Source organism: Temnothorax nylanderi, unplaced genomic scaffold (genome assembly GCF_030848795.1).
Source record: "Temnothorax nylanderi isolate EJ_2023f unplaced genomic scaffold, tnyl_v1.0 TNYL_tig0204_pilon, whole genome shotgun sequence".
NCBI classification, from domain to species: Eukaryota; Metazoa; Arthropoda; class Insecta; order Hymenoptera; family Formicidae; genus Temnothorax; species Temnothorax nylanderi.
In genome coordinates, this window is record NW_027249266.1 from 238,790 (window position 1) to 261,432 (window position 22,643).

A 22,643-nucleotide genomic window follows, 5' to 3' on the forward strand; every position below is an offset into this window, starting at 1 on the left:
TTAATGAAAATTATTAATAATTGTTGCAGATATCCCAAAAGTACTGTAAAAAGTGCGCCGTACTAAACAGTATGGACGAAGAAGAAACTGCCCACCGGAAGTGCTCTTTAGATTTAGGCCTAATCTACTATCGTTCGCATGGAGAAAACGGCGTTTTAGAATTCTAGTCTATCAAAAGAAATCTATGACTTCTCTCTGACGTTCTTCTCTTACGTAATTTATTTCGTGCGGTATATCTCGCAACCGTCTGGTAGATTAATAGGTTTTATTATTATAGACTATATTCGTGCGCGCGCGCGTATTTTGTGGTATTATAATTGTTATTAAGTACCACGTCTTTTTAACAATAAGATTTTATACGTCGAATAACGTTACGACAATGTAGAATCCATTATATGCATTTTTTAATCATAGAGGACAATAAAGATAATGTTCTTTACAGGTACCGAACGGGGTACCGTATCCAGATTATTATTAATTAAATAATTGTTATTAAATAACTGTTTTATTTCTAGCGAATTCTGAAAATGTACAGTATATACACGATTCGTATTTTACATAATTTGCCATGTCCCCTGCCTCTCTTTCAACGTCGCTCTCACGTGTCTATCAGCAAAAGATCTGCGCACGACTTGGCTTTTAATATTCTGAAACAGAAAGGCAAAAAATGAAATAAAAGGAATTCGTAATTAATTCAAACGTATAAATAAATAATATTTACTTTCTTTTGTAAAAATCTCTAATAGCTATTTTAGTTTAAATCAAATATTGATTACAAATGTTATCTCAAATACTTAAATACATCATGTATGTTAATTAAATTAATATTTTATTCAAATTAATTGCGTTTAAAAATGCAATGACGTTGGTTTATGTATTCGATAAAATGTTAAATATTTGAGAATTACTTACTGTGATTCACGATTTTTCACGCGTCTACATAGGTGCAAAGCGACCGGCCCACTTTTAATATTGCGAAAAAGTTGTACGGCTTCGCGATGCGTCAAATCGTGACAGACTTGGCCATTCACAGCCAAAATCTCGTCTCCTGCGCGCAAACGGCCATCTTCGGCGGCCTGTCCGCTGGGCAGTACCGACTTTATGAAGATACCTGCGACAAATTAAAGAATATAGAATATAGAAATAAGTATAGAGAACGAATATAGAATTTTTTTTTATTATAAATCAAAACTGTTTAGGAAAGAATTAGAACTTATAAATGTTTTTTATGGGGAACAACGAAGCTGAAATATTCTAATTTATTACATAATCCACGTTTAGCTAATTGAAAAAAGTATACAGCAAAAATACACTCGTAATTACCGATGCTTCCTTTCGGGCTGTCTCTTCCGCCAACTATGGTGAATCCTAAGGACTTCTTTCCGGCGCCTTTTTCGAAAAGCACCGTAAGGAACGTAGACACCGTACTCCTCGGTCTTCTGGGAAGAGTACAGAACTTCGAGACACTCTGCGTTAATCCGGTATCCATGTTTGTCGTAAATTTCTCGGACGAGATCGACCTGTTCGACTCGTCCTTTTTGTCCCGGTGAGACCTGCTCTGATGCTTTCTGAAGTGATGCGATCCGGGTGAACTTTCGACGATTACCCCGTGGCCGTCTTCCATGCTGACGTTCTCATAATCCACGCTGCTCTCCTTCAGCTTCTTCGCTTGCTGATCGACGTCCGAGAACCGCGAGATGACGATGTCGATGTCACCGGGCCCGCTGCCGCTACCCAGGATCTTCTTAGCTTCCGTCATACTTAGACCGCGTAGTCTCTTCCCGTTAACGATCAGGATCTCGTCGCCGATTCTCAGAGTGCCCTCCTTATCGGCCAGTCCGTTCGGCACCACGTGAGCCACCAAGTATCCCGGACTGGACTCCGCGGTTTTCGCGATAAAAATACCAAGACACTGGTCGGACGTCTCTTTGAGAAGTTTCACGACCATCGTCTCCGTGGTGTAGGCTCTACTCCTCACTGCCTGTAAACCGGCACCACGTTGCTTCCGTTTAGAGTCCTCTTCCACGGTTTTTCCCTCTCTCTCCCGATCCGTATTGTTCTCCGCGGAGACTCGAGCCGTTTGACGATCTATCAACGTTCCGTTCGCGGCTTGACAGACGCTCGAATACTCCTCGGTAAGAAGACTCATCCCGGAATCCTTGTCCTTAGTCTTGTCGTAGTACACGTCCAAACTCGCGAAGAGTCGCGCGGTTCCGTCGACATCCGTGGCGGACGAGAAGGGTCTTCTGGGCGGAAGCTGAGGGGGCGATCCCAAACAGGAGTCGTTGTGGCTACCGTTGTTCAGCGGTCCGGAAGCGCCGCTGCTACACCTGTCGTCCAGGAGGGAACTGGTCGCGGAATCGTTGTCCAAGATTCCGGAGTCATTGTCGTCCTGATCCTGATCCTCGTACAGCGGATTCGTTCGTAGTTCTTCGAGACCCGGCAGCGTACCGTAAGAAAAGCTGCGCAGCCTCCGCCTCTCCCGGTCCTTGCAGTCCTTCCTGTAGATCTTCGCGATCAGCCTGTTCGTCGAGCTCTTCAGGTACCTGTCCTGCATCGCGCGGAATTTCGCCGCCAGGCAGCTGGACGGCGTGATGCTGTCGAACGCCGTCGCGTCCTTCTTGAAAATCGTCTCGCCGGCGTGTCCAGGTACCCCCGTGTCGACCATCGTCACCTGATCGACGCCGGGTCGATCGGCGGCGCGGCTCGCCTCGAGGAAGCTCCGATCGGTCCTCTCCCATCGGTAGTCGTGGGGCATCGCGTCCTCCCGGACCGAATCCCCCTCTTTCGGCCGCCACTCGGGCTGTTTCCGTGGCGCCGAGGTGCGAAAGCCCAAGAAGGAGAACCGCTCTTCCTGCTGCTTTTTGTACGACAACCTGCTCTGCGACTTGGCGCGTCTCTTCCTCTTCGCGTGGCCGTTCCCCTCCTCCGTGATGTCCTTCAGGTCAGACTCGCAGACCGAGCGCCGGAACTCGTTCCTGGTCAGACCGCGATGCCTCAGCTCGCACATCGAACGGAACTGGACCCGTCTCGCTTCCTCGTCGTCGCCATCGTTCTCGTTCTCGTTCTCGTCCTCGTCAGAATCGCGATCCTTGAAGAAGCTCAGTCTGGTGCTCTTCACGCGGTCCAGCAGAGGATTCCGCTTCTCGCACACTCGCCGCCGTTCTTCCTGGATCCTCTTCTTATCCTTCTTGTTGGCGGCTCGCTCGGTCGTCACTTGGGAGGTCTGCACGTTGTAGCAGTTCCTCTCGGATTCGGAACTCGATGATTTTCTCCGGGCCCATCGCACTGGCGATATGTCTGAGAGATAAGGATGATGGTATTAATAAATGCGCACAGCAGGCGGTAGAATAAATATTAAGCTAAAAGATATATAGTTTCTGTATAGCAGAATAATTGATCACTCTGTTTAAAATAGACTTATAACTTTTGTGGCTCTACATGAACTCTTTTAAATTATATATCTTTATATTTTTAAAAGATATAGTATATTCTATAAATGGAGCACCGTACAAAATTTCAGATGGGTAATAAAATACAGTAGATTGCGTATCCTCATTTTTGCCGGTCTGTTTACGAATAAGAACACAATGAGACCCGAACTCTACGACTTCTAGATCGAAAGTGACCATTTTTGGTGCCAGCCGCGGTGATACTGATGACAGAGCTGACAAATCTGTGGGTTCCGTGAAGCATGACTCGTCTTGTGCAGGATATGCGTAAAACAGGATGCGCCTATGAGCAATTTGTTTGTACTACTAATAATACTAATATATTGTTCAATTAAGGACGCCCTGTAGCGGTAGCCTTTAATTAAGAAAATGACAATATATTTTTTTACATACATTAAGCCAGCGATTTATCGCATTCATTAAATAAAACTGAAAATCAAATTACACAATATTAATAAACTATTTATTAATTAAAGTAATTATATCTTAGACATCAATATATTTTTTTCGTCTAAAGAGAAAGAGAGAGAGAGAGAGAGAGAGAGAGAGAGAGAGAGAGAAATGCAAAAGTTTTACAATACTTTTTAAAGAAATTCAAAGCCCTACAAGTTAATTTAAAATAATATTTAAAATAAAACAAAGACTTCTTGCAATTAATAATAATCAATAATAATCAGTAGAATGTATAAAATCATTATTCATGTTTTTTTCCCTCGTTCGAACCCGACTCCACTCGATAAAAAACGCAAGTCTCGCAATATTAACCGATGCGAAAGTAAGAACACGGATTTGCGTGTCATTGTAAAATATGTGTTGACTACACTGATACTAATTTATTCCTTAGTATTACAAGCTGTAGCTTTACGAAACGAGGCCCTGACAGCAATCGAGATAATGCAGCCAGTAACGACAGTCGCTATCGCGACTAGACTCCTCGGTCTCCAAGGTGAGCACGCGGGATTTGCTCATTTTAAATTAGTTCGTCATCGTGCACGGAAAACAGTCAAATCATTCGATCGACTATCCTTAACAAGTAAGAAGCAAGAAGGTTCTCAACGAATAAGGATAAGATTTGCCTTTCGTCGAGCAAGGCTGAAAACAGCTGGTGAAGTGAGTAATTTTGTGTGTACGTTATCGTACGGAATGCGTAAACCGGATACTGTAAAAATAGATCGGACATTCGAGTAACATTTTATCGTTCTTTATGTCATGTCTGACGTTGAAACCGCAACTACGCTCAGCTCACGTGTAAGTTCTTAGAAGCGGATTGTGTTTCCTGATGTAAAATGTTTCATAATTATGTGGTTAAACAAATATATCGCTATCCGCGTTGTTAACTGCCTGTATCCCGTACTTTATGAACGTGAGAAAGAGAAATACTTTCTAGATTTTTAACATTTTGCGTACTACAATAGAAAAAAAATTGATCGTCAAATTCATTCTTGCGTCCCAATTAAATACAAAACTGACATGTTCAATTTTTCCAAAAGTGAAGAAGTGAGGGCAGAACAACTCGATTCCTTTACAATGATACGTCACAGCAAATTGGTGCATGATGAGTATCGTACAGAAGGTGGATGAAATTTTTTAATTAAGGGCCCACAATCTCGTTTTCCGGGCTACCGTTTCAATTAGCGGTTACTATAATTAGCCGGACGATTCATTGCGGATTGTCATTGCCGTCTCTGTCGCCGTTACCGTCAATTTCACCGCACGGTCCCACAGGACGCGCGGCGTACACACGGTCACGCATATATGAGCCTACGGATTGCGCGTCCTCGACAATGATCCTTTATATTAACGTGCATTCGCGTAGGCCGGCGTAGTGTCAATTTGCTTCTATTCTCGCTTTCCAGCCAGTCACTCGGGAACTCAGCCTGACGGAACGTTGAGTCGTAATCCCTGCATTCAGGATGGAATCCCGATTCAAGTCCAACGCCACGCACACGGCCGGACGGCACGCAAAGACGCGTGTATACTCGCGGCACGCAAGACGATACGACATTTTTGCAAAAATTGGACCGACTCTCTCGCGCGGCGACGTGTACTTTACTTCTTCCCATAATGATCGGACGATCGCACCGCCATTTCACGCGACTCTTACCTCTGCATCGAGACCTCGCGTGGAAATGGTAGGACGTTTCGTTGACGTCTTCGTCGGCTCGAAGGGGACTTAGGCGCAGGAGTCTCGGTGCCTCGGCGTGGCCGCGAAACCAACGCATGTCTGTAACAAATTGGAAAGTAGTCAGAGCGTGATTTTTTTCGTACGTGAAAGCATTCCGATGAATATTTCATCAGTATAAGCAAGTAATTCTTTTGATGTTCGCCAAGCAAATAAACGATGCTTCTACAACTTCAATTTTAGGAATAAAAGAATCCTCTGGCGAGAATTCGTCAGGGAATGTGTTATTAAAATTAAAATTGTGAATGGAATATTCCGTAGATTTATCATTCTCCAGCAATCAGAAAGCGTTCCTATTTATCAAGATTTTACATGTGAGATGTAAGCGCTTTGAAGATTAACTGCGTAAAAGTGAAACGGTAAATCTTGAGAAGTGAACGGACTTCACTGTGGATGTCGATGGCGACAATCATTGTAAATCCAGGCTATCTCTTTTCACTTCTTTATGTTGCACTTGTTTCTGATACGATCTAGTAACGAGATAGAGAAAATCGCATCGTGATGATTCTATTGATGTACATGTGATAGAAATGCTGATAAATTTAACAGATAGCGAGAGCATATTCCTCCGTTAATTTCACGCAAACTCTAATAAAATCTTAATCTGAGATTTAATCACAAATATTTTAATATATAATGTTAGAAGTAGAAAATTTGTGGAAAATAATCTCTCTTTCAAAGTTTTGTTTAAAAAAACATACTTCAACTTGAATCTGTCGAAAAAAATGTAGGATAGCTTGAACATAATACAATTTAAAAATAAATACATTATATACACTTAATTTAACGGCAGGTATTAAACAATCACAAAAGAGAAATAAAGCATGATGTATATTTTATATATCTTTGTTTGAAATAATTTTACAGGAAAGAAGAATATTACATTGCAAATTAGGTTTTATTAATATATATTGCATTTGTTTGTATTGAATAAAACTCTTTGCAATTCTTGCGAAGATTATTACATTATTTTTTATATAATAATTATTATTATTAAAAAATGCGAAATGTAGGTACTTTTCTTTAGCCACCGTATATACGTATGACATTCAATATCGATGCCAGATTTATGCTTGTGCGTTCGAACGAAGTGGTACGTGAGTATCCAGCATCACCGTCGCTTCTCCCAACGGTACTTCCAAGACAAGGAGGCCGCATCATCTACGTCGTCTAGCTCACAACTTTTCATGCCGGCGGCACTATATGATACGAGTATCTTAACTTGAAGATTTTCAATCATTCGCTATCCCTTCGCGGTACAAAGAAAAGAAATTTTATATGCATGTCGAACGATAAGAAATAAAAGAGAAGTACAAATGAGAGATTTCTTGGCTCTTATTACTTTTTTTATATATTTACGCGGCAATAAATTTTTATCTCCGTAAGAAACATTTTACGTTCTTCAGGGACGTTTATTCAAGCCCTTCGCACGAACGCTCGTGCAAATTTTTTCGAGTTTATGGATCTTTCTATCTTCCAAGAATGTCGGCGACCGGAATTGCCGGGCGCATTCCATGCCAACTGCACGCGTACAGTTGAAGAGAAATTCTTAGAAGGATTTCTTCGAAGGATTTTACATACATCTTATACTAAATGTTGTGCTGCATGTCATTTACGGTATGTACACAGATCACCGCGTGTAGTTGTAATAAGTGCAATTACTACGCTATAACATCAAGCTAATTGTTATTAATTTGCAAATCGGATTGATTTTGAATACATGGGAAGCGGTACTTTGTAATATCGTTTTATTGCCTACAGTTGGACCGATAAAGAAATTAATCCGTTGATACCGTTGCGAGCAGCGGAACGGTAATTCGTTCACCTTTTTCCCCAATAAACGCGTTGGAATATTCGCGAGAGGCAATGCAATACCGTTCGTCTGACCTGTATAGCATTCATAATATTTTTCTTACCAATCGGCAAATAGGATATAGTTGTAAATATTGTAAATGTGTGACATTGTCGAATCGAGTTAATTTGAGACCAGAGGAATGCGTGCACGATGAAATTACGTGGGCAGAAATGCTGATAACGACCAAACGCAATTGGAAAACGCTTATCTACAAAACGCGCAAAAGAGTAGAATATTCTACCATAGGTGCACATTTATGTCGAATATATTTGCATAAAGAAAATGTGCATTTCTCTAGACTAATCTTATACACGGTGTCCAAAATCAATTTTCTTTTAATTGTAGATTCGTTGACTAACTTGAATTAATTTTTTCTTTGGTTATTCATTAGTTCGAAAAAGGAGTTTACAATCAGTTTATATATTTTTAATTTGTTTTTATGGCCCATAAAGTACTAGAAAGCCTCGATCGATGCATTCGTAAAGGAAAAATTAAATTGAAGATGATCGAGGAATTCGCAGTCGAAAGAAAATACCATCTCTATATAACCGTTAAAACTTACATTTTATAATTAATGTGGAACTTTATCTAATCACGTGCAATTGTAAACAATGTCGCGGATTAAGTCGCGCGATTCTAGATATCTTTTCGATTGTACATTTCACAACTTTATTTCCGTTTCGCGCAATATGTTATCCGCTGCACAAGCACAGATAGAATCGATTGGCACTCAGAAAAATAGTGGACATTGGCCAATAAATGTTCCATAATCATACCGTTACGAGACACATGCTACATCTTACACGGAGTGGTTTAAACTTGAAAATATTCAATATAAAACTGTCAATGAAATTCATACGTTATTTTAGTACAATATATAATAATTAATTTAAATATGCGTTTAATTATTATGTGTGAAATTACAAATTAATCAAAATATGACCTTAAAACCACGAAAAATGCGACACTTGCAATGTTGCATTGCAAAAAATTTGGAAAGGGAATATTGAATTGACATACTTTGTAATAATAATTACACACATATATAATTACACATAGAATAATATAATTATGGGTGGTTATATATCTACATTATTATGATTTAATGTTAAGGTACTTAGCTATTACAAGAAAGATAAAGGCCATATGAACATATTGAACGGAGCAATCTTTCATTGCACGAGCGACAGACGGGGTTCATACGATACCTCGTACATTTAATTAAATCGCGGTGCGTTATGCAAGATGTTAATGCACGGTAATCATTATACCTGTCTGCGTAAGTGTGCGTAACCGCTGACTACGAGGACAGCTACGAGAAGGAGAAGGAAGAAAAATTAGGGGTGGGGAGGTATGCGTACGACTTTCTCCGATGCAAAATATGTGTGCCATCACCTTCTTAGCTCCTTTCCGGAGGCTACGCCTCTCCACCTTTTCACTTTTCGTGGATCCAACCCACGCGCAATCACGGCGCACCGTCAGACTTAATTAAGTTCGCAATCAAGAGCGAGACGCGATAAGATCACTCCGGAACGTGCTCGCGGATCTGTCTATCAAGAAGTTTATAATTATACGTGTTCGGTGACACATTTATTTATATTTATTTACATTTATTACATTTATTTAGATTTATCTATATGTATTTACAGAATGCAATATACATTGATTACCTGCTTATTTGCTGAAAATATTTAATTCTAATTCTTTATCTTTTATACAACTTTTATCAATCCGCAATTTCATGTTGTTTGATTTTTATTATACAATTTTTCAGAAGATAAGATTTGCCGTTAATACAATCTGCCAATTTGACCAGAACGTATGGATCTATCGCGCGCGTCGTGATAAATGTTGCAGAAAAGTCGCGGTTGTTAAACGTTCGAAGAATGCGGGAGCTAAGCGTCCAGTTATTCCAGCATAGATTTATCGTTCCACTTTCGTGGCTGCCGATCTGTTCCTCCGGCTACGGCTGCCGGCGCGGCGGCAGCCCGGACTTTACTTCGTTGGCAAGTCTAGGCCGCCGTGTTGCAGCTCCGGATTGTAAATCTTCGCAGCGCGGCGAGACGCGGTTGTTATCGTCGCGCGTTACACCCGCTCCTCGCTCGAGAGATCCATATTATTTCTCGCTCCCGACATCGTAATCCAACGCGGGCACATAGTGAGAGATCAGAACTCGTAATAATGTCCGATGCCTCAATACTTAATTTCTTGAGAGACGTAACTTTTCGTTGGCATCAATTGCGCTATTCGACAGCTTCGTTCTCGCCAGAAATGAAAAGAGATGCGTGAGACAGTTTTGTAATTATGCACGGTACCTACTCAGATACTTCTTGAACCGACGAATTGTGAATTAATAACGTGAATGTCGTGCGACCAAATAATGCGCGTGTATTTTAAGTTCGTCTTTTACGAACCGAATTATAACTTTTTTCATATACATCTCCTACAAAGCTCACAGAGCAATTTTAACGTTTTGTACTCGATCGTTATTTATTTGTTGCGTGTTTCTTTGTCGATCGGATTGAGTTGTATTCCTTTATTGGAAATCGTAACCGCAACAATGCGAATCCGAGTTGCACTCGCAGCTGCCGGTCAGCGTTTTCTTTCTAATTACAAGTGATTCAGTTGCAAAATACTGTCGAGCATGTCTCGCAATAAACGGTAAAAACAAAATGCCTGCGGTGACTGCGTTTCGCCTTAAAACTTGTACTTTTACAGTAATTGCGCAATTAGGCGCACGAAGGTGTAACGCACTCGGCCAAATTATATTCAGACGACGGGTGAATTTTCGATCAACTACCGTTTTACGTGAAGAACATTATTCAGTCGCCAATACATTGAATATACAATGCCATTATTGTTGGTGTAACCAGGAAGGAATTGGTCTTGGTTCTATGTGGAAAAAATAAGTAAAAAATGTAGAATAAGGAAAGAAGATTTTGAATGCGACGCACCTTATCTTGGAGAAAATTAAATCAGAAAATCCGTAACATTTTTTCTTTTTAAATTCACGCACACAACTTTAGTGAGATAAGTTGATGAATCTGCTTCAATTACAATTTTTTTATTAGAATATGATGAAAAATATTTGCATATATATTCTATTTCTCAAAATGTAAATAAAATAATTCTGATCTCTTTACAAATCTCTGGTTCTATTAATATTATGTATATGTATATGTATAGTATTAGAAAGCGATTAGAAAAATACCGATTAGATGTCAATCGTCTTTAACAGTTAAACTGAGATGTCGACTTAAAACACAACGACAAAACAGCGACAGAGACTCGTAGATTTATCCGGACAGAGAATTTATCATTCGACGGGAATCGGCGCGCGCGTCATTGTATGGTGAATGCAATTTGAGGCAAAGTATAACGCGTACGTAAAGCGTGACGTGCCCCGGATGCTCGTAAAAACATTCTCCGCCGCGTGGCTATCGAGTCGTAACTCGCTCCGCTTCCTAGGTATTGTTATCGTGTACCCGGGGGATTCTGGGCTCTGCATCCCATTACGGACGGAACGACGCAGCTTATCCGCACGTACTCTTTGGAGCACGAAAACGAATTTTCGGATATGATCACTTATAAATAGACCCGCTTAAAGACAGGCTTCTCTCGGGAGACAATCTTATCGACCCTGTCTCTTTTCCAATCTGTTTCCGAGAAAATACGAGCATCCGTCACGTATATACATAAACATTTCGTGTTCGTATCGTACATGTATCCTTTTTGAATACGATAGCAAAAATCTCGCCAAGATCTCTCAGCATCCCAAGTCTCGCTATCTCGAGACTCGTCGCTTATCTGTTATGTATATGTTTCCTCGCTTATCTGTTTGCAGATGCGATCTGACTTGTTTGATTTCGAGCGCGTTCCATGCTTTTTTCGAATCCCTCTACAAACTTTATCCTTGCCTTTTATCGAGAAATTTTTCTAATGCGCGCAATTAATGCAATAAATTATACCGCGGTCGTAACGACGTAACGTTGCGGCGTGTATCGCGATAATATTTGGCGGAGGAATGCTCCTCGGGACCCCGAGTCCGACGATGCATTAAGAAGCGTGTGTGTACAGAGGTCTATACCCGTAATTTAGGGAATCAGATAGCGATAAAAAAATGTTCGGGGACCGGTTCGGCATAACGTTACCTTGATGGCTCAGTTTGGCCGACGACAACGCGGATTTTACGACGGGAATTCTTTAATGAATGTTTTATAGCGAAATAAAAGGTAAATGTCATCTCGCGAATTAAACGCCGTGTTTTATTATTAACAATACGTATAATCTGAATTGGGACTCGATACTAATAAGAAGCGTCCAAGTGTTGTACATTCGACGTACTAATAGCATCCATAATTTATAAGCTATAGCCGGTTCATTTTTTATAATTAACGCAGTTTGCAAACAGTACTCTGCAAACTTTTCTCATCTTTTGTGAACTAGTTCATTTATGATTTATAATATTATCGCAGGATAATATTATACATTATAAACGAAATAGTTCATAAAAGTGAACTGCTACTGTAGCATTAATTTTTTAATCTTTGTTATAACGCAAAACTTTCTTCGGAAAGTATTAATTATTTTCATGCAAACGACGTTCTGTGAGAAAGGAAAGAAATATTCAGTGCCATATGTTACCATATGTTGAAGCCAAAGTTAAATATTCCATTTTCTTGCACCAAAAGGATTAACTCGAGATTATACTCCGCGTGTCGCCTAGAGAGAAACGAGACAAAATACAGAACAAGTCCAGAATTCCCGTGGATTCGCGACACGGACCACTTTCAACGATCGTCAGACATCAAGTTAATCTCCTGAAATGACTTTTGAATGGTATCTCGCGGGTAACTCGCGGGTAACCGGTCAAAGGAAGAGAGAGAGAGAGAGAGAGAGAGAGAGAGAGAGAGAGAGAGAGAGAGAGAGAGAGAGAGAGAGAGAGAGAGAGAGAGAGAGAGAGAGAGAGAGAGAGAGAGAGAGAGAGAGAGAGAGAGAGAGAGAGAGAGAGAGAGAGAGAGAGAGAGAGAGAGAGAGAGAGAGAGAGAGAGAGAGAGAGAGAGAGAGAGAGAGAGAGAGAGAGAGAGAGAGAGAGAGAGAGAGAGAGAGAGAGAGAGAGAGAGAGAGAGAGAGAGAGAGAGAGAGAGAGAGAGAGAGAGAGAGAGAGAGAGAGAGAGAGAGAGAAGAGCCCCGTGTCCACTAGGCGCGTTCTATCAAGGCCGCGGGCGAGGTAGTCCTTTTATTTTCTGGCCATTTGACGAGAGCGACATGCCGAGCATTCCTCGCCGGAATAGCCGTGTAACTATGCCCTCGGCATTGCGGCCCGCCTGTGTGTGTTCGAGCGTGTACGCTATCGGGCCGATGCGCGCCGCGCGGCCGCGGCCGCGGCCCCGGTCGCGGCGAACGCGCGCCGCTTATTCGCGTGCGCTCCAAGTGGCATGCACGACGGTGTGTATAGGTGCATATACGTACTAGATACGCGCGTACCGGCGTACGTACACACACGCACGCGCGCTCATATAAATAAGACACGCGACACACGCGCGCGGCGCGTATGCGTAAAGGACGGAGCTCCAAGGTCGATTACTGGCCAACCCTTTCCTCCGCCATTACTTCGAGAGACGCTCGCTTCGGGACGGAAGGAGAAAGAGAAAGGGAGAGACAATGAGCCGGAGAAATCTGGCGTACGATTTTCAGACAATTTCTGAGTAATGATTGCCTTCAGCACTGACTTACATCTCCAGTGACGATATCGCCGATTGTCACGTTTCTTCAACCGCAAAGAGGAATTTTTTTTCAGCTATAGGTACTCTGGTTGAGTTTCCTATCTTCTGTCAAGTAGCTTGGACATTATTATATCATCTAGTCATAGTGAAAACTTATCTAGAAAGCCTGTGCACTTTTCTGATACCATGTTGTCGTTTCTGTTATCTCAAAATTCCGATGTCATCCGAGTGGCAAACGATCGGACGTTCACCAGAAGGATAATATCCTCTTGGTTTTCACGTCGGGTCGCGTGTCACCGACCCAGGTTGCGGTCGGCTCGATTCGCCGCGACGCTAAATCCGCGCCCTAAAATGCGCGTAATCTGACACCGCCGCGGTCGTGTTATTGCGACCCGACACTCGCGGAGGCACGTCATCCCCGGGATATCGGAATAGCCTTCGCCGTGGGTCGCAGGACCGGAAGCGGGATACGTGCGCGGACAATTGCCCGGCGGGCTGCGATTAATCGCGGCCGCTCGTGGAGGCCGGCCTATCCGCCACAACGGAGCACAATCCGATGTAGCAGTTTTGCTCCGGCGACCCTCTTCAGCCGCGCGCGCTCGACTTTCCGGTTTAACCGCTCCTTCTTCTAATCGCTCCTCTTCCTGTCGGTCGATCCCTTTCGTCCTTGGTCTTCCATACGCACCTGGAGACGTAGCCACCAGCGAGCCGCGAGCCCTAGCCATTTTATACCGCGTTGAAGCCGTTTTCGCGAGATCCGGGGAAGGACGCCGCTTCGCGATCTACGAAAACGATTTCCGGCGCTTTTTGCTTTGTTCGTGTCATCGCATAACTCTTCGAAATGTAGCGAATTCATGAATGGGTCGTAATTGAAAACTACAGATTACTGCTCTTGGAATGTATTAACTCAATTTTATTTCGGTCTTTGAAACGCGAGATCGTCAATCAGCAATCGGGTTTTTACTCTCTCGCGATTTTATATACTCTCGAAGAGTTCTCTTCATTTTCCCTGTCCAAAACTTTTGTCCAGCATGGATACGAGTACTTCTAACTTTTCCGCTTTACCGAATCGCGCAGCCTTGGCTTGATCGCCAATATACGATACGGAGCGTTTCGAGCGTATATCCGCGTCGACGGTCCACATTTCGCGTCCAGGAGCTGCTACATATTGCGGTCGCGTGTTGCCGACAAGACGGAATACCCAATGAGACTTTTCCGATGTCCCTCGGCGACGTCGCGATGTCGTCGACACCTGAATTTTGTACCGGGGAGAATGTCCGCCGTATAGACAAATGGCCGGGTAACGCGCTGATAGCGATTGAGGTCGCACGCGAACAGGGACGGGATCATGAAAGCTCACTTGTTACCGGGTTAAACCCCACCCTGGGCTACGTACGACGCGATGCAGTTCGCCTCGTCGGAGACCAAGTCTCTATCCAGAGACCCAAGTCTGACACACGCGGCTCAAGTCTCGGAGTTCGTCATTTTAAAGATGAGAAAATCGGGACAGGTGATGGCCGCGGGATACATCGGATCCCGGTTCTGAATATAATCGCTTCTTACTGACGCGATTGATCGTTGAAGCGAGGTCGGCGATGAATTTAGCGGACTGTTAGGGCCGGCGATGCCTCGACTTTCTCGATTGCGTAATTCGTGCGACGTCATACGAAATTCACGCGTCAGGACACGAGAACGTGTCCCGCGTGTCCGTGTCCGTCAGCCGTGGCCTTCCCCGGTCGGTCGGCTCGAGGTTGAACTGTCCGTCGCGTCGGATCACTATCAGAGCGTAAGAGGAATGTCGTGTGCACGCGCGTATGCAGACCCGGTGTGCGAGACACACCACCACGACGCACGACGGGGTGATACACAGTGGGATACCGCGATACCGCGAGTATCTGCGTGCTTTCTACCGTGACGGCATCTTAGATCGAGATCGAATCGAACGATACAGAACTAGTCCGGGTTGGTGCTGAGTTAAATGGCATTTTTCATCGAGAATTCATTGCAGCTTACAAGCTATTTCGTGCCCCAGCGCGTTTCGAACGAGCGTAACGCTTCAACTAGACCGATATAAATATATTTTCAAAGTTCTATCGCGGAATAAATCGCTGAGGAATTTCGGGGCATAAACCGTGTACGTAAAGATGTTCAAAAGGACGCCCGATAAAAATCTTAAGAGCCTTTTTTACATTTTACACGTTCGTAACAGAATTCGAAAACTTTATAAATTAATCCGGTATGTTCGTATAATGGGGAAAACATAAAAATGTCAAATTTATATCAAAGAATTCCAGTATATAGTTATTTTTGAGAATAAAAGGCGCGTGCCAGATGTGCATAATAATATTACTATATACATATATTTAAAACTTAATAGCTAGAATTTCTCACAATTTATGATCTTGTATTAATAACATTTATTTGGCATCGATGCCTTCATCGAGAACATATTTATTAATAAAACACGATACAAAATAAAATAATTATTTCAAACAGCAATAAATATTCCAATTTTTATTTTACGTTTCTGATGACAAAGTTATAACAGGAATTAAGCGACGTATCAAAATTCGCTTACGAAATCGTATTTATTATGCAATATTATTATCATGCAAGAATACTCGGGGTTTATCTGTAAAAAAAAGTTTACCTGCCTTTTTGTCTTACCTACCTCGCTGTCCGGATATAGAAAATGATTTAAACGTGCATTTTATACCATGCATGAAAAAAACGTATATACGCAACTTGCCTGTTCGCTCGCCACGGTTGCTTACGCACATTTAAGAAGAAAAAAAGAAAGAAGAAAAGATAATATCGTTCAAGTAGCGCGTGGAGTGAAAGTTTCGAACGTAACGAGTGCGCTCGCTGCCGATACCTGCTATGCATTCCAGATAATTAATGTCGTTTCGCATACATAACATTTTGCGACCAGAGGGGAGAGGAGGGCGGTCACTTTTATTTGTCGTGACTCATTCAGTATTCTTAAAGAAGACTACGCGAGGCGTAATTAATACGTAATTAATGCGCTCGTCGTACGGGGTTACTTAAAAAAAAAAAAAACCAAAATTTGTTAAACTTATTAGATGATATAAACAAACGATGCGATTTTATTCGCGCAATTAATTAGCGTTTGGTTAATTCGCGATTCTGATTTTTGCTTTCAAATAACAATCGACCCTCTAACGCCAGAATCTGGAGGACGCTCCGTTGACGATCTCGCTCGAGGATTGAAATTTTTATAAGCTGAGATGAGAATGTTCCGTGCCCCCTTCGCTGTCGTTAAGGCACTTTTTGCGTTAAGCGGCTGGAAAGTGGTCGGTCATCCGTGATGAACGCTATCAAATTACATCTTTTTTCAGCGGACACCGCGTTGTACTTTCGCTTCGAAAGCTCTTCCTCGACTTATGAAGCGTGCGATACCGAATTCGCGATACGCGCTCCAGTACATGCTCTTTACGCGTTTAAACCTGCGACTTAAGAAAAAAAGCGATCGGCCTATATGCCCCGTTAATATCCCGATTGCAAAATCATGTTATACGTAGCTCCGTAAACTTAAACGGGCGCGAGAAAAGAAAGGAACTTATCTTAGCAAATCTCTTTACATATCGAAAGGCATGAACTGCATTAAAGTCGCGTTGCACGAGCGAGTCAAATCGCAGATCAAATCAGTTAATAATGTTAATATACCTACTTATGCAGAAAGATATGTGTCTCTCTACGATTCTGATGGACTCTGGACGTGTTTGCGAAACGGTTAAAAGCAAAAATCTTTTTTGAAAGTAAGAATTACCTAAGAGCATTAGAGATGCAGTCTCAGGGACATATATGTTTTTCGAGAGACCAAAGAGAACTGTCGAATCCCCTCAGTCGTCAAATTGTCAGTCCGGTCCTTTACACATTTATTTCGAACACGTATCTCGGTGAGGAATGTTAAAGATACCGTTCGCTTTTTCATTGCCGAATGTTACTATATTCGTAACCGTTTAAAATTTGCGCTTAACCCACATATAATTGCGGTGTAATTTCTTACGCGGCTGGAAGCAGCGGTGTTTATCGACGACGTGGTTTACGAGACATCGTTAAAAACGCTGTTGAAATCCGCTTCCTGGTCGTACGTTAAGTACGTCCTAAAACGTGCCCGCGCGTATGCTGAAGGGAGCAGTCTCTTCAGGGGCGAGAAATATGCACTCGCGGGAATATGTGCGAGCGTTCCCAAACAACTCTGCCGCGAATAAATTCATTATGAAATCGATGCGACGGCGTGTTTACAGAAATTAACACAGAGGTAAATCCGTGGTATTCAAAACTGCGTTCGCGCGGTATTATTACGCATATACAAATCGTTTCGCGGTCATGTTCCACGCAATAGTATTCCGTAATCAATTTACAGGGAATTTTTGTTTGCAAAAATATCGAAGCTTCTTAAAATGTAAATTAGGTGAAGACGAACGGGTCAATTCTATACTGTTAAATTTGAAAGGATGAAATTTAAATCAATACCTTGAGTTAAATAACATTCTGCTATTTTTAACTACCGTGTGTGTCAAAATTTATTATTTTAACATAAAACAGTATTATTTTAACTTCATTGTATTAATTAAATTAACGACATATTGAATAAGTAGTGGCGACTTATTGAAATGGTTAAAAATGACTCTAATTGAGTATATAATTTGACACTACCAATTTAACAAAGTAAATGTTCTTTGAGAGTACAACACGGTTAACAGTGCGTAAGTTAATGTAACAACAATTTCTAATTACTAACAAGGTAATATAAATAATTATAAATCGGACGTTTCGACTTTGCTTTGAGTCATCATCAGCGATTCGATCTATCGCGTCCGATTTATAATTATATACCTTATCTAAGTAATTAAAAATTGTTTTAACATTAACTTACTATTAACCGCGTTTTACTCTGAAAGCCCACTTTTACTTTACTTATTGTTAATTTCATTATCGAAAGTTTTTATAGTTATTTATTCGCTTATTTGAATTCTAAGTGTGTTCCGTTTAAAAAAAGTTTTAATACCCAGCACTTAAATACCGAGATATTTAATAGCAAACGGTAATCACGCGAACGAAATGGGTTTGGCTATTCTTCGAGGCGAAATAGCTGCGTGAAATCGACTCGAGAAAACTAATCGAAGATTTTGTTACTGCGTGACGCGTATTTGTCGCTGTCCCACTAATTCAATAAAAAGAGCGATGCGCAAACATATGTCGGGATCGTAGCGAATGCGCTTCGCGACTCGTACAAGCACGACCGAAGTATTTCCATCTCCAACAGAACCGTGTAATTTGAAGTCCGTTAACCAAATCGCATCCGTGAACCAAACAACTGCACAGGTGTGTTATCCGTTTCACTTTACTACTTCGCTGCTACTTTACGCGGCGGATACCGGTAGCAAGGTAAATACGTTCTCTCGGAAGAAAACGAAAAAAAAAAGGAAAGAAAATATAGCCGACCGCGCGCTCGTGTGCGTTCAGACTTCGTCTCGGAACAGCCGAGTGCATTTCGGATAACCGCGTGATAATCCGTCGTTTCACATCGTTAGGACTGCATCGTTCGGCTGCCGCGCCGCGCTCTGCTCCGCTCTGCTCCGCGCGCGAATCCCAGCTAATTATGAATAATATAATTAGGCGGGATTCCCATGGTTTCCCTTTTGTGTGAGATCGACGATGAGGCGGAATGAGCGAGCGGCCGACGAAACGACGATTCACCGCGGCCGCGCGAGGGGGAGAATCGAGCGCCGGCGACGAGCGATGCGCGATTGAAATAATAGCTCGTGTGAAATTTAGAATCGTGTCAGCCGGGGGACATGTAATCGTGATGTAATTCTTAAGTGTGCTGCTGCATGACTGTGGACACCTGTAGACACCTATTCAGAACATCGACCGTGCCCGCGATCGTGTCGCTTCGCTCTAGAATTTTAAATCTAGGCGTCCGGAAGTTAAAAATCGATTTCTTCTCTCACGCAGTCGCGTGACAGTTTCAGAAATACATTTAGAAGTTGTTCAATAATATTTGAATTCAGGAAATATTTAACAATATAATAATATCATTCGATATCGATACCGATAACATCTCGCTAATCTGATAATTTTTCCTCTCGTATCTAGTATCTGACTCATATTATTTGTTATTTTCTCTGCATGCAATTTTTTTTTAAATAAACAATGCTTATATTGTCTAAAAGGATTTAAAAATAAATGAAGTAATATTTTATTCATATCAATAGACATATTAATAATCTATCGTGGAGGAAATCTTTAAATATATTGAAGGATTGCGGATGTATTATATAACTATAATATAGTCAGAACTTTCTTAATATTTTCTCTTTTCCAATAGGGATGCAATTACTTTTACGCAATCTCTAATAATGTCAAGAATCTTGGAGTAGCGTTAAATAAATTATATTTACTTCGGAGATTTTATTTCTAAAATAAAATGTGTTATTCCATTTCTCTCAAATTTAATGCATGGATTAGATGGGATTACATGAGGTCACAGAATTGGAGAGTAGTAATGTTTAGAAAAAAATAGTACGTAATGATCCATCGTATTCGTATGTCAAATAATGAAACGTGAAGGAAATCTTTAGATATATCAAAAGATTGCAACTGTAGTATAACTATAACGTAGAATTTTCTTAATAATATTTTCTCTTTCCCAAAAGGGATGTGATTATTTTTACACAATGTCTAACATAATAATGTCAAGAATCTAGGACAGCGTTAAATAAATTATTTAGTTCGGAGATTTTATTTCTGAATGTGTTACTCCGTTTCTCTCAAATTTAATACATCGATTGAATGGAGAATTCACTTATGCCACAGAATTAAACAGTAATAACGTTAAAAAAAAATAAATTAATTCATCGCTTTATGTCAAATAATGAGACGTGGAAGAAATCTTAAAGTATATCAAAAAATCGCGGCTGTATAATATAATTATAACATAGTCAGAACTTTTTTAATAATGTTTTCTACTTTCCCAAAAGGGAGGTGATTATTTTTACACAATGTCCAACATAATAATGTCAAGAATCTAGGACAGCGTTAAATAAATTATTTAGTTCGGAGATTTTATTTCTGAAATTAAACGTATTATCGTTTCTCTCAAATTTAATACAGTATGAGTTTCATGCGTGGGGTCACAGAATTGAACGGTAGTAAAATAAAATAAAAAAACCTTCGAATGTACCGATAGCAAAACGTTCCGCCTGCGCAACTGCGCGGCACCGGAAAATCCGAATTTTCCCGCAGATAAAGTCGCTTTTGAACGAACCCGAGAGCGCCGTTCAGCTCCGAAAGACCATTTTAAAAGTCATTCGTGGACGTTCATTCCTAGGCAATTACGCTATCCCAGGATCCCAGAATCCCAGGATATTAACGAGCGGCGCGTCGCGTACTCGCGGAGAGGAATTCTCGCGCGACGGTAGTGACCGTAGAAATTCCTTTCGCCGGTCTCACCTGATAGCCGATCCGACGTACTGATCTATTCAATGAGGAATCCGCTGAATCATTATCGTCGATTTCCCTTCCCGATGATTATCCCGCAACCTCGTTTCCCTCGGTGAACACAACGTCGCGATGTCCGGTGTGACGTGTGCGATTTATTTTATTCCTCGTCTTTTTTTTTTTATTGTTGACGCGGGTACGATCGCGAGAGCGCGACGGCGACGGAGGCGCGAGCAGATCCAGCTCGATCCCACCCGATCGAGCGATCACGGAGAACTGAACTGAACGCCGAAGTCCGAACCGCGTCTTGCTCCTCGACAGTCGACGCAAGGAGCGGGGCAGAACCGTGACAAGCCCGATCGGCGCCCTCGACCGAGCTACTCCGTTTTCTACGTCCCGATCGCGACAATAGACTGCTATTTCCGAAACACGCAATGCTTCCGGGAAATCCGTCCGAGTTTCCGGAGTCGGTCTCCTACTCCGCAAACCGAAGAGACGGTCTCTTTCTTCTTCCCGATTGCGAATTTTCGATCGCAGCTTCAAAACGGAATAAAAAATCAGATAGATCTGTAGTTATCATTATCTTATTTTATGTCTTACACTGTTAAATGTTAAAGGATGAAATTTCAACCAAAATCTTGAGTTAAATAATATTTTGTTATTTTTAACTATCATGTCGAAATTTATTATTTTAACTTCATTGGTTTAGTTAAATTAACAGCATATTGAACAGTGGCGACCTATAAGAGTTATGGTGACACAAATTGAATATAAATTTGACACTACAAATTTAACGATGTATATTTTTCCCGATCGAACAACTGCGTCCGATCGGAATCAGATTTTTCACAAAGTGCCCTTTTCGATCGTTTCTGCTAACGTCCGAGTGTTCATAATGGAATAACTGATAAGAAACGGAATTGTTCTAATCGGAATAGCTCTCTAGGATTGACAGATTTTATTTATTGGTTTTAAACATAAATTATTGCAACAGCAAATTCTCGCACGCATTTACAACGTTTGTCTTGATAATCATATTAACTTCTTTCTTAAACATTTGATAAGCACGTTATTTGCACAGAAGAGATAAGACCTTCGCGATGATACACCTGAACATGTTTCGCAGATGGTTTCCAATTGTGAACGCACGTTCGGCGATAATTGTAAAGATAATAGAACGGAGCGCGCTGTGTTACATTAAAAGAAAAGCAGGCAGAAGAGACAAATTATAAGTAATGAAATATGAATATATCTCGATCAAGTATCGGGAGAATCCCCTGCTTCGTGGCCGGAAATTAAAACCGTAATAGTATAGCTCGTTTATCGTGTTGTTGTGTAATAAAATATTCTCAAGTTATAACATATATCGATTGCCGGCGACAAGATCGATATATGTGTTCAGACATATGATGCTTAAAAGTCTTCTATTGAGAGATTGTAACAATCAAACCTAAGCGTCCCATATTTAATAAATACGGGAGAATGAATTATAAGCTTTCAATTAAATACGTATATTTATATTTTCTATAATAATCGTCTTATATGAAATTATATAATGTGCCTGATTGTTAAAGAGACAACCGAAATAATCTGACCGATTTAAATTAATTCAATATTAAAGTTTTAATCGAAACCCAGGTAGAACAAAATTACAATTAATAAAGTCAAAATATTGGCAAAATGATTTTTAAATCATTTGCCATACACACATAGTAGTTAAAAATAACAAAATGTTATTTAATTTAACTTAAAGTATTGGTTTAAATTTCATTATTGTGACTTTCTTCACTTTTCCGTATATACTTAATTATTTAACGAATAAGAAAGAGTAAAGTTTTCAGTTAAAAATTGTTCACTATCTAAAATTTCTTAATTATATAAAATTACATGCTTTTTTACTAGATATCGCTGACAATGCCAGCACAAAAATTTGACAAATAAATTTCTCATATAAAAAA

The 22,643-nt window shown here is 41.0% G+C and overlaps 2 protein-coding genes and 1 long non-coding RNA gene across 5 annotated transcripts in view; 2 read left to right on the forward strand and 1 right to left on the reverse strand.

Moving 5' to 3' along the window:
- Positions 1 to 546, forward strand: part of LOC139778972 (uncharacterized) — a 31,078-nt gene extending 30,532 nt beyond the window's left edge. For both annotated transcript variants that reach the window (XM_071717153.1, XM_071717152.1), the window contains exon 6: positions 30 to 546. In XM_071717153.1, coding sequence (XP_071573254.1) covers positions 30 to 66 — 37 coding nt within the window. In that variant the 3' untranslated portion in view covers positions 67 to 546. The remainder of the gene's footprint in view (positions 1 to 29) is intronic.
- Positions 487 to 20,945, reverse strand: LOC139778973 (uncharacterized). Of its 2 annotated transcripts, XM_071717154.1 has the most exons (5): positions 20,698 to 20,945; positions 5,557 to 5,676; positions 1,324 to 3,300; positions 913 to 1,111; positions 487 to 647 (listed from the first exon to the last, which is right to left on the reverse strand). In XM_071717154.1, exons 2-5 carry the CDS (start codon positions 5,672 to 5,674, stop codon positions 599 to 601), a joined length of 2,343 nt encoding a protein of 780 aa, XP_071573255.1. In that variant the 5' UTR covers positions 5,675 to 5,676; positions 20,698 to 20,945; the 3' UTR covers positions 487 to 598. The 2 variants fall into 2 exon arrangements, with proteins under 2 accessions (XP_071573255.1, XP_071573256.1); XM_071717155.1 differs by lacking the exons at positions 5,557 to 5,676; positions 20,698 to 20,945 and adding an exon at positions 3,514 to 4,400.
- Positions 4,421 to 6,954, forward strand: LOC139778974 (uncharacterized). Its single transcript, XR_011719753.1, has 2 exons — positions 4,421 to 4,562; positions 5,309 to 6,954. It is a non-coding gene; the product is annotated as an uncharacterized lncRNA (long non-coding RNA).
- Positions 20,946 to 22,643: the final 1,698 nt, after the last annotated feature.

Coding starts and splice junctions, on each gene's coding strand:
- LOC139778973 (XM_071717154.1), bottom strand. CDS start 5,674: ATGCGTTGGTTTCGCGGCCACGCCGAGGCACCGAGACTCCTGCGCCTA. Junction 3,301..5,556: donor CGCGAGGTCTCGATGCAGAG/GTAAGAGTCGCG, acceptor CTTATCTCTCAG/ACATATCGCCAGTGCGATGG. Junction 1,112..1,323: donor CAGCCCGAAAGGAAGCATCG/GTAATTACGAGT, acceptor AATTTGTCGCAG/GTATCTTCATAAAGTCGGTA.